The following is a 12,888-nucleotide window of genomic DNA, read 5'->3' on the forward strand; positions in this document are numbered from 1 at the left end:
ACTCCATTATCTCCCCTCTCCCCACCACCTTTTTACGCGTCGCAACTTCTGAATCGCTTTTCATGTCATAACCGAAAACAACGTCGCATCGACCCGTGATTCATTTGGCCGCTGAAAGCAGATCGCGAAAGCGAGGGAGGGGAACAATGCTGTCACAGATAAATAGCGCGTTTACACTGAGATACGTTTAGTTCATTAACCCGCCGCTTCCACGACGGGCGGCGCTGGGAGCGAGGTAAGCGAAAACATTAACGTGGTGCATTTCTAATCATTTCAGGCTGCTTTTGTGTATTAATCACAAAGTTTATAGACAGAGCGATGTATTGATCTACGCTCTGTCTGGTAGTACAAAGTCTGTGCACATCATCAACAAACCACACTGGATATCATACGCGAGCAGTGTTGCAGGGTGCTGATGCATTCACAGTTCACAAACGGTTTTACTTGATTTGACCGAACACTGACTGCGGATAAAGTGGGTTTTTTATCTGTTAATTCTAATATTCCCTCGTCATCTTCTAATCAAGGGGTCACGAGTTCGATACCCGGCGGAAGCACATAGTGGTTCAGATCCTACTGTAGGTCCAGCCCCGATTAGACTTTTGTGCATAAAGTGGACATAAAACAAGAACCCAAACAAACCCAACATTGCTTTACGGAATGAGGTAAGGAACGTCTTACTGAAGACTACAAAGAAAAAGGCTAATCCACCCCCTCAGTCGTAACCACACAAGAGCTAGGAATTTCATAACTTGGCATAATAGTTTTTGGCAAGTGTGATATATTCCTGAAAAACATAATTAATGTTATGAACAAACTAATTCAATAAGTGTGCTTTGCTTGGCATATGTATGCATGCATATTTGGCCATTTTCTACGTGATAGAGCATATTTTATACCGCGTTTGTTAGAACCTGTCCCGTTTCCCGCGCTAGCGATCGCTCGACAGTTTCGGTGCCAATGAGAAACGAGAAAAAAACCGTCTGCTGGGCAACGAGGAGCGAATGGAAGCCAGAAGAGAGGCGCTTACGTAGACGCTGTTGCCACGTTGCGTATTTTAATTGTCTGCCTAGCTTTGACTTTCCCCAGCACGGAGAAAAGCCAGCGATCAGCTAGCGCGGGAACCGGGACAGGTTGTAACAAACGCGGTATAGACATAATTCGATCATATTCGGCTTATTCTTGCTTTCCAAGGTATTTTACACTTTTACACTTATGAATTTCCTAAGTTGATTAAATTTGCTGCTTTTGCATCAGTCAAAGTACAAGGATCCTAAAGCGAAGCAACATATGATATTGACATTCGGAAAATAAATAGTCTCATTCTTAGTTTCAAATTTCATAAATTTTTTTAATATTACATAAATTTGGAAGATTATGATTTATTTATTTAAAACGTTATTGTTGTAAGGTCATATTTTTATTTTGGTACATTTTTGACAATTTTAGGTCAAAAGTGGATATCCTCTTTCCATTTTTTGAAAGCTAAGCTGCTGTCAAAGCAATTGTTGCTACAAAAATCTAAACCAGACTTTTCTGTTCATATTGTGATAAAAAAAAACGATCCATCCCTTCAATCTCAACCAGGCCAATACTGTTATTATCTTATGATGCGCGAAGCAAGAAGCTTACTAAAGACTTTAGTACAAATGTTCCTATACCCCGATCTTAACCAGGCGAATCCGACCTATCCCTATATTTCGAGACAAGACAAAATTTGTCTACGACTGTAAGGTAAAATAGCTACCTCTAAACTCTCCTAATTCTCTTGTGCTGCTGGTCCAGGCTTATTCTAGATTATAGTTGTTAAGCGCCCACATAATTTATGCATTCAGTGTTTAATATGTTAATTATAGAAATAAATACTTGTGTTAATCTATGACGTCATTATTTGTTTTACTCAATTTGGTAGTCTGTTACAATGGTTATGAACTCACCTTAAGATATTTGAATGTTGGTTGCTAGAGGTGATGTAATGTTTTGATTCTGATGGCTGAAGTAAGTGACTTTTAAAACTGAATGTTTTAATTTGTGTACTCGAGTAATAATTTCAAGCTTAATACAGTTTTAATTCTAATAAGAAGTTTATTTTCGAGTGCAAGTGTGTGATATGAAGACCAACTGAAGTTTTAAGGTATTCTAACTGTGTGAGATTTAATATATTTTACATAAACATACCCGTAAGTTATTCCCACGTCTGAAGAGGCTGATACGTCTTGTGTTCTCCGAATGGATTAAACAGTAAGTACATTGTATATTTACCGAGTTTAAACCGGGAACGTGACCTAGTGAAACAGTGTACAAATCCCCTCAATCTAATCCACGCCAAGTTCATTTTCCCCGTATGCTGCGAGATCAAGCAAAGCTATTTCTAAACACTATACTTAGAGAGCTAATTCCCAATTCAATCTTAGCCAAGCAAATTCCTCTAATCCTCATGATCTGCTAGTGAAGATGGTGAAAAACGTGTATCGATTGATTACTCATTCTTCAAGTTTTGTCTTGATTTTTGTTGGTCAAGACAAGAGATAAGAAAAGACTAGGAAAGAGTGTATCCACACCCTCAATCTGAACCAGGCTAATTCCATGAAAGTGTTCGAAACCACTGGTCCGATGGTAGTTAACCAATCAGCTGAAAATAAACTGTGTCGATCTAATCTGGCGATTTATGTGAGCAGGCGGTGCTACTTCGGGCGACATAAATCAGGAACCAAGCAATGCACGCGTTGCGAGGCGATGCGATGTTCATTTGTTCACCTCGCCACGAGGACATCGCAACCGCTCGCTTAGACACTATAGAAGTTCAACAAAACGTTGCAGAAAGGATTATTTATTTAACACATGTAACACTGTTACAGTAACAGGATGCCGCAGTCAGATAGTCTCTTACAGTGTTGCCAAATATATGTTCTCAAAACATTCTTGGTGGGGATTGAAGAGCGCCCACAGTGGGGTGGGGGCAGGGAGGGGGCACTTGCCGCCCCCTGAGATTTCTGGAAAAAGTTAATGTAATTCGAATGGTGAAGTTGTAGCGATATTTTATAACAAAAAAGTAATGTTTTCTGTGACTTACAGGCCGTAAGTTACAGCAACTATTATTATTATTAATATTATTTTACAGTACCCTTCGGCACGTAAAAAGATTGATCAGAGGTAAAGGACAGTAGATTAAGTGGTCTCTGACTCTGATTGATATCTGTGCATTGTGACAAAGTACATAAAGAAAATATAAACTATTCATTCATCGTTTTCTTGTATGTACGCATTGCTTGCATTATAGAATTATTTTCCTGTAGTTCGGAATCTCATAAAAGCCCATGAATCCTCGAAAATATCAATTTTAACAATACTCATAATTACATACTTAGTATATAATAATATGTCATGTGTTTTGCTGTCTCTGGTCATTATCAGCAAAATAATGGTCTATCAATGGGAAACCCAGTATCCGGAATCATCTCCAGCATTTTCCTTCATTACATAGAATCTCCAATTGTTAATGCGATAGGTGCGGATATCAAACTCTACATCAGATATGTAGATGATGTGCTAATTATTGCTAAAAATGAGAACACCATCATGGACGTATTTAAATCGTTAAATGAATCACATCGTCGCATAAAATTCACTTGCGAACCCATGAATAACAATGTAATTTCTTTCCTTGATCTGCAAATTAAGACAACTGACTCAACAATTCAAACATCAGTCCATAGAAAAAAATTAGCGGGGGAAAAATACATCCATGCCAAATCAGAACATTCGCGTATAACAATGGATAACATATTTTTAAATTTTTTCCTGAGAGCACAAAGACTATGTTCTAATAATGAGGATATCAAAAATGAAGAAGAAAGGCTCTTTAATATAGCAAAAGAAAATGGCTTTCACACTAACAGAATAAACCAAATCAAAAAACAAGTTGCAAGAAAACTAAAGGAAAAGAGAAATACAGACAAAGATGAAAAATCTGTTGAAAAGAAATTTGTGTGCATTCCATTCCACAAGGGATTCTCACATAAAATTGCAAAAATTTTTAAAAGTTTTAATTTCAAAATTGTTTTTAAAGCACCAAGAAGTTTGGAATGTACATTTAATGAATTCAAAATGAGAAACTCGCTACCAGATGTGGAAACCACAGGAATATATAATATAAGTTGTTCATGTTCAAAATATTATGTGGGACAAACAGCAAGGAAAATGGCAATAAGATGGCACGAACATGATTTGGACATTATAAATCTAAACCCAAGAACAGGTTTGTCAACTCATATCATCGAAGAGAAGCATTTGATTAAAAAGAGAAGGGTTTTAAAAAGATTAACGGGAAACACAGAGTTGAATGTCTGGGAAGCCTCGTTCATTGCAGAAGAACACTGGAATAAATTAAATAATGAAAATGGTAACATAGATCCAGTGTGGAGTTTTCTTTTTCACAAATGGAGTAAGCCACCATCTTTAAAATTTAATGTAACAGAAAACATCAAGAGACTTTGTGAAAACAATGATGAATTTGAATTACCTGATGATATTTGGGATTCATAATTTAAAAAATTCTAAAATAAAAATAAAATAGACTGCTTTTTTCACAGTTAAGTTGCTATATTACAACAATGTAACATTGACAACATCCATTATATAACAGATTCTTTTTGTTTAAAAATTACTAACCATTGTTATAACTGTATCTTTAGTCAAAATGAAAATAAATGTCTGATGAAAGGAGCGTGTGTTCTCCTGAAACGTCACAAAGAAAAAACTGTTTTCTTATGCTTGTAATAACCGTAAACTACAGGAAAATTATTCATTCATCAACAAAGTGAAATAAGCTATATGCTTATTGAAAGGAAGAAAGGCGAATCCTGTCTCTATTTAAATAATAGACTCGAGTCTCAACTTGTATACAACGCCAAAGTATTTTCTATTCAATTTTAATTGTATGATTTGTAAAGTAGTATTAGTAGTAACATATAATAATAATAATAATAATAATAATAATAACAATAGCAATAATAATAATAAACGTTTCTATGACTACTCCCCTCAGTAAAAATCCTTCGGGCGCCCCTGTGGGGGATTGTTCATAATTTCTAAGGTGAGAATCAACAGGCCGTGTCCGAATCGGCAAGCGCACCGTTATAGCGGATACCGATAACAGCGAAGAAACCGCACAAAGTAACCTTAGCTTATAATACGTGGACTGTGGAACCAGCATTGTGCAATATATATATGTTTGTTTGTTTTTGTTTCATATTTTCAAACATTTGTCAAAAGAATAACCAATGTGAATCAACATGTAGTGCGTACAGCCAATGGCTCGCACATAGAAGTTCAAAATACCTTCTTTCCCGTCGCTTTCCTGTGCCGCCGAATCGAGATGATGCCTTCCAGTACAGTTGCCACTTTTCACGCAAGATGTCAGTTCGAACAGCACCCACCGCGCTCTGAGGCTCAGGCGCCCTAGTCTGGGCTTGGGTAAAAATTTTATGCGTCTTCTTTGCGAGTGTCCCGTTCATTAACTTTATATTTCAATTCATCGTCACGATAGCCAAACGTGGCAGAAAAGCTTAGTAAAAATAAGCAAAACACAAATACTACTTAAATTGAAATGTGGCATGTGATTTCTTATATTGCAATTTTCCTAAATAAAGTAGCACCAAGTTTTATAACGTTCATTCAATTAACGCTGTTTCTACAAAGTGAAAATTGCAATATGGCAGCCGAGCGCGCGCTACAGCGAGTTGAAGCATGCATTTGCGAACTTTACACCTCTCCCCTCCATCTCCAGCTAATGCCGCGAATTCGGACGGTACGGGCATTTCGCCAACAGCGAATGAGTATTCGGACAGTCTAGGGAACTTCTAATTCATATGGCAACACTGTTTCGACGTGGGAGTTGACTCTGGAAGGGTGGTTCCAATGCAACCACCCGAATCCAGGTAGTTAATTTACCGCTCGCAGCGTGTCCGTAGCACCCCGAGAAGCTGCTCGTTGGTAAAAGTAACACAAGCTGTAATAACTCTTCCGACACGGGTGCAAGTGATAAATCATTCTTTTCTTCCTCCTTTCGTGACCCTCGATATTCTTTTGCTCGCGCTTCGCTGTACCTCAAGCTAGTGGCAAGAAGATATGCAAGAACTGGTTATAATCGTTCAAGAAAATTATCCCGTACAGACCACCTACGTGTGCGAAGACAGTTGGAAACAGATTCAAACACGTGACACAATTACTCGAATTAGAGGCGAGTTCGTAGTCCTGATGGAAATAAAGACTCCTCATCCTCAATTCGATGAACGCACAAGAATCGCTTGTGGAACAGTTTTTTTGAGGGGGCGGGGTGTTGTGCAGGGGAAATTCACATAAGTTTTCAGCAAATTAATTCCTGTTGTGGAACTCTCTGCCTTCTGGAATGCTATAACTTGACATCATTAAGAACAGTGGCACCCCCATATTTTGTCACTTTGTCCCCGCACTATGCTAAACCTTATCTACCAAGGGAAAGTAAACTGTTCTTGCCCCCCCCCACCCCCCCCCAGTTTTGGAAACAAATCGCCGCCATTGTTTAAGAAAAAGTTACATCTCCTTCAAAATCACCTTTAATTCGAGCAATGGCGTCACGTTTTTGAAACTCTGTACTAAACGGTCTTTGCACTCCAATTTTACATTCTCGCACCTTAACTGTCTCTAGTTCATTAATTCCTGTTAATCATTTTACTTTAGAGTGAAAAGGCTTTATCATCACACAAATATATTAATTTAGGAAAAGGTTCCTTTCTTCCAAATCTCGGCTTATTTCAGACATTACTTCAAACCGGTTACAGCTTAAAAGAACGAAAATTTAGTGAGTTGTGAAGCTGTAAAAATATGAATACATTCTTTGAAAACACTCTGTAATGTTGGATATACCGAGTGATCCAAAAATCGCGCAACCTTAAAATTTCTTGTTAATGACTTTTAACCGTAATATACGAGGGTGGTTCAGCATGCTCCGCCCCTGACCCATTTCCAGTGATAGTAGAGACCTGTAATTTTTTATGTAACGTTGTTCATTCTATAGACTAATATCTATAAAGTTTCAAGAATTTACAACAATTTCACTTTTTGTTACAAGTTGATGATCAGTAAGAAGTGTAGCCACATGTGAAAAAATGGAAAAATCTGAGGTCTGAGCAGTGATAAAATATTTACTCAAGAAAAATCTAACACCGAAAGACATCCATACAGATATGGTGAGAACTCTTGGAGACTCTAGCCCCTCACATGACCCAGTGAAGAGATGGTGCTGTGAATTTAAATGTGGTCGGCAGACCTGTGAAGATGAGCATCGTGGTGGCCCATCTGCAACGGTGACCACACCAGAAATGATTACAAAAGTGCATGACATGATTTTGGCAGACCGGCGAGTGACTGTCCGCCATATAGCAGGCACATGTGGCATCTCATCTGGCAGTGTGCATTCAATTATTCATAATCATTTGTTAAGGAAAAAAGATCTCTGCACGTTGGGTCCCGAGAATGCTGACCGTCGACCAAAAGAGGACACGTTGTGTGACAAGTCAGAACCTGTTACGGACAATAAAGGCTGACAAGCCAAAGTTTCTGAAGAAATTTGTTACAATGGATGAAACGTGGGTTCACCACTTCGATCCCGAAAGTAAATGCCAAAGCAGGCAATGGAAACACCCCCATTCTCCACCCCCAAAGAAATTCAAGGTTCAACCATCAAAGGGCAGAGTGATGGCATCTGTGTTCTGGGATGCAGAAGGAATTCTTTTGATAGATTATCTCCAACAGAGAAAGACAATCACAGGTGTTTATTCTGCAAACCTAATTGAAGAATTACGTACTGCCATCAAGGAGAAACGCCGCGGAATGTTCGCCCGTGGTTTGTTGTTCCATTGTGACAATGCTCCCGCCCACACCTCCCAAGTTGCGGTGGTTGCAATTCATGGAGCAGGGTTCGAAATTGTCCCTCATGCCCCTTATTCTCCAGATCTGGCCCCCAGTGACTTCCACCTGTTCCCGAACATGAAGAAACACCTTCGTGGAAAACATTTTGCCAGTGATTCCGAGGTTATGGATGTTGTGAATGCTTGGTTGCAGGACCAACCAAAATATTTTTTTTCTGCTGGGATTGAAGCACTGGAAGGCCGATTGGAAAACTGTGTTAATGTTGCAGGGGACTATGTTAAAAAGTAACAGTTATTTGTTTCTTCCTACGAGGGTTCCTTCTATGTCAGGGGCGGAGCATGCTGAACCACCCTCGTATATTGTCACCGGTCTTCTGAGTTGTAAAGCCTTGTTCGTTGCAATTTTAGTTTTTTTTCTCTTAGTATACTTGGTAATTTCACACAACAGTGTGTAAGAATAACGAAGAGTCTAAATTTGATAGGTCCTTTTGATACGACATGCATTGTGTGTATTTTTTAAAGGAAATTTGTTCCCCTTCAAGTGAGCAAAATATCACATCAAAGGTAAACAATTCCCTTCGTTCTGCGCATACATTGATTCAAAGGGAATTTTTAACACCCGAAGATATGAGGGAAATTTAGCAACAAAAGTGAAAAAATCCCAAGTAAAAGGGAAACTTTCTTACATAGAGGGATTTTTCACTCTCCCGAGGGAAATTTTGACCTAGAATCACCAATTCAGCGCACGTCAACCCATCCGTCTGTGAAGTCGACGCGAACACCACCTTGTGGCAGAAATCCTAGTGAAACAGAGGACAGATTTGGGTTCTGTTATGAAGGCTGATTCTCCCCATTAGTTTGGCCTCATGCCAGATAAAAGAGCGAGAGAGAGAGAAGAGAGGGCGTGGAGAAGAAGATCCGAAACAACCCCCATCCACAGACGGGGAAGAAGGGGAAAGGATGAAAAGAAGAAGAAAGTTCTTCCTTTCACAGGACGACAGCAGCGCCGTTGGCGGAGAAAAGAGGATTTAGGGCATGAAGGAGCATCCATACTAAGAACGTCTTGTTATTCAACTGTCAACCCTAGAGGGAGTCAGGAAAGGGCTTCTATTTGTCGGAAGGGAACTCAACCTGGTTCCCGTAGTTACATAGAGTCTGAAACAGTAGCAGGAAGTTGTTAAAATTGCCCGTACGAACGAACGTATGTAGAGAGAAGAGAATAATTGAGTGGAAGCAGAGGATATTAAAGGCAATAGAGAAGCAAGTAACATGCGGTAATGGCTGGGCAGCATCAGTCAGCGAACGCCAATTTCGCCAACAGATGGCAGAACGTGTCACCGATGTCTCATACGAATTGGCCAGGGATAAAAAGCTTCGGTAAGGCCACCTCGTTACTGAATCATTGGGCAATTACTTTTCACATAGTTTTTTTTGCGTATGTAGGATAACCGCGGCAATGATCATTAGAATGAGTCGTACTGCAGGACGTTTTCTTTGGCAACGCTATCGTCTTAGATCTCTGTGGAGGATTTAAAACAACTTCATACTGATGAAATACATAAAGGAACAACACAATGAATTGCCCATGCCTTACTCAGAATTAGAACCCAGCACTCCTGGCTTCGTAGGAGCCACTACTCTAACCACTCTGCCACGGAAACAAGCTATCGGTTAATTAAAACGTGCATTTATTAATTGACCGTATGCTCTTGACTGTCCTGTCATCTATTAGAAAAAGTGGCGTTCGCTGTGCCACAGTAATATTCCGTGTTATTATACATGTAACTACCTTAGACAGGAGGCAGAATGCTTCAACAAGAAGCAGCCCACTTACCTCTTTCCTCACATGGGTTCTCACTGTCCGTAAGGCAGCTGGTATCAATATCCTGTGTCTTCCAGAACCAAACTTTGAACATCCATTCACATACATAAGCTAAGTTTCTTCAATAACTAACCGCAAGCTCTGAATTGCACATTTGGTCCGATTGTTCAAAAACTTCGGTCGTTTTCTTCTACCAATCTTGCACTGCATATTTCTTGTGTTCTGAAAACAGATGAAAAAACAATGATTCTCCTGAGTCAATAGCTCCACAGATTCACATTAATGCAATCAAACCTTAATCGTAAATATGCACTACACACCATAATCTCGTACATACACACTCACAAATGTGGGATAGTTAGGGGAGACTGTTGTACCTTGAGCATAGTGTACCTTGGAACATTTACTGGTTCTGACAATTGCTGCCACGTAGCGGGGGCTCAACCTCAACTAAGTTATAGAGAATGTCGATAGGTAGCGCTGACAACAGTTACAGTTTGTTTTGTTACAAAGCGTGAATTCTCTGTACGAAACAAATTTTTCACTGTCAAAGTAAATATTTTATTGGTTGTAATTCGTGTTGCAACCAAGTAACGAAATCGCGTTTGCAACAACCATTGCGACAACCATGTACAGCGTGTTCCTTATCTGGTGAGTAAATACGTATGCTAACTTCAGTAATTTAATGTAACCTGTAGTTTAGGCAGCCATATTCGTTGAAATGTGCGTCCTTTTGTACCTTGGAACACACAACGTCATGTACCATGGAACATGTTCATATAGGCATTAATTTCTGTCGCCTTCATTCTCCTTTTACACGAAGTACTTTATCACTGAACGGTACTCAATCTGATCAATTTTGCACTACACTAACACCTGCTCTGCTGTTCCTGCCCCCTGAGAACACTGCGGCCATACTTAGAACTTTTCAAACGACCCTCGTATTTGTAAGACTGGTTTGTAATGGCAAATAAATTTGAGCTTTATTTAAGTTATTTTACAGCCATATTTCAACCTACATTCTTTGTTCCAACGTACAAGAGGGATGTTCCATGGTACATGACCATGTTGTACCATGGAACACTTTACACATCATTACATTTTATTTATTTTATCCTTAGGAGTGTAAAACAGCAAAATACAAACAGGAAGTTGTAAGGAAATCTTCAATAGATAGTGCCAGTATTTTTCACCTATACCCAACATTTAAATACAAATTAAATGTATAATGTGTTCCATGCTAAAACAGTCTCCCTATATTAAAGTTATCTGATGGCCAGGGCCTGCCAAGGAGCATTTTCATCGCGAGGCAGAAATCTTCCCTTTCCCTTCGGCCTGCTGTCTCTACCTGGAACTGGTGAAGCGGAGGAAAACAAAAGTCAGTGAGGACAAAATTACCCTAATCCAGCCTTGCCCGCTGATTACATCGAGGGACAAGAAGGGCGTGGAAAAAAAAGTGTTGCATATGAACTGTGGCATCAAGACAATAAATATTGTGATTTGAAAATAATTACAGACGTGAGATTGATCTCTCTCTCTCTCTCTCCACTCCTAGTTACTCTCCTAGCTACTCCTCAGTGCACGTCACTGGGTCTCGTTGCAAGTCGTCGCATACACATACAGGTGCATCATTGGACAGAAGCGAAGTCATACGCTGAGAACCATATTGCAATTGCTTTTCTGTGTTACGTTATGATAACAGTTCCAACGTTCATAAATTCCTAGCAGAATTGAAAATAAATCTTTATGATTTTTCTTTGGTTCCATCCGAAATTCGTAGCTTAATAGTTAAAGACGGGCAACACCCTATTAAACTGTACAACACGTTCGGTAAAAGGGGAACATCTGTGGCAATATCTGGCCACATTGCAGCTCCTTTTAAGCTTCTTAAACGCACACGGCGGTGGACGATAAGCGATTAATCCATCAACACGACGCATTGATCGATTGGTTGCTCCGGTTTATGACTCACGGATGTTCACAGATGTTGAAATGCGTTTCAGCAGTGGAGGCAGATGTTGATGAACGATTTCCACTCTGCAGGCATTCAAGAAAGAATCAGTGTGGCTTTATCTTGGCAATTTTTCTCAAGACTTAATGCCTAGGGTATAGTCTCTTTTTTAGCACTATTTTCCTGCCTTCCATCCGATAAAATTCGTAACAACATTTTTTAAAACTTGTGTAGTATGCTACAAATGAACAGATAATAGAGTCTCCTACAACCAGCAGAGGTGCAACCACGAATTTTTGTCTGGGAGATAAATGTACCAATAATAATAACAATAATAATTTTAAAATAATAAAGCTAATAATAATAATTACTATTTTAATAATCATAAAGCTAATAATAATATTGTTATTATTAACATTATTATTATTCTGGTTATTGTTATTATTGATTTTCTTTATTTTACTTCGCTTCTTGTGCTACTTTTGACTAATTTGCAAAGATGGGGATGAGCGATGATATGGTGAAATTGATGAATAAACACTCGCAAACATCCATGCCCAAGCTGGGATTCGAACCAAGAACCAACATTATTATTATTAGTAGTAGCAGTATCAAAGACGTTATTACCCTCGTAAAGGGGGTAGAAGTTGGTGCTAAAGCATTTTCGTTCGAACAAACGATTTGAATTATTTTTCAACACGTTCAATTTCACATTAATAATGGAAAACAAGCACACAAACTATTTTTGAAAGACAGGAAATGCTTGATATGCATTCCAAATATAATTATTTTTTACATTAACATTTATAACTTTCATGCACGATATGTTTCACACATATGCAACATGGAGCGACGTGGACCCTGAATTGTGTACGTATTCAGTTTCTTTAATAATATTATATACAACATATATTATTTAAATACATTACACAACCAATTCATCCATCTCACAATACCAACAGCAAAAATTACATAAATTGTCAGCCGGCCCCCGTGGCGGAGTGGTTAGCACATCGTGCTACGACGCCAGGGGTCCCGGGTTCGGATCCTGGCCTGGTCATGGCATGGATGTTTGTGAGTGTCCATTCATCAATTTCATTACTCATCCCCATCTTCGCATATTAGTCAAAAGTTGCACAAGAAGCGAAGTAAAATAAAGCAAATCAATAATAACAATAACTAGAATAATAAAAATGTTATAATAA

General features: G+C 38.9%; 2 protein-coding genes across 2 annotated transcripts in view; one reads left to right on the forward strand and one right to left on the reverse strand.

Annotated features, from left to right (window-relative positions):
- Window positions 1-12,888, reverse strand: part of tay (tay bridge kinase) — a 624,643-nt gene that overhangs the window by 560,963 nt on the left and 50,792 nt on the right. Inside the window, exon 2 of the mRNA XM_083123369.1 lies at window positions 9,745-9,954. Within this exon, the coding sequence (XP_082979495.1) occupies window positions 9,745-9,840 (96 nt within the window). The 5' untranslated portion in view covers window positions 9,841-9,954. The remainder of the gene's footprint in view (window positions 1-9,744; window positions 9,955-12,888) is intronic.
- The window catches only part of LOC145988503 (uncharacterized), a 68,602-nt gene continuing 57,851 nt past the window's right edge, over window positions 2,138-12,888 (forward strand). Inside the window, exon 1 of the mRNA XM_083123370.1 lies at window positions 2,138-2,241. The gene's annotated coding sequence lies outside the window, so the exon portion shown is untranslated. The remainder of the gene's footprint in view (window positions 2,242-12,888) is intronic.

Source organism: Lepisma saccharinum, chromosome 6 (genome assembly GCF_977018435.1).
Source record: "Lepisma saccharinum chromosome 6, izLepSacc3.1, whole genome shotgun sequence".
Classification (NCBI taxonomy): domain Eukaryota; kingdom Metazoa; phylum Arthropoda; class Insecta; order Zygentoma; family Lepismatidae; genus Lepisma; species Lepisma saccharinum.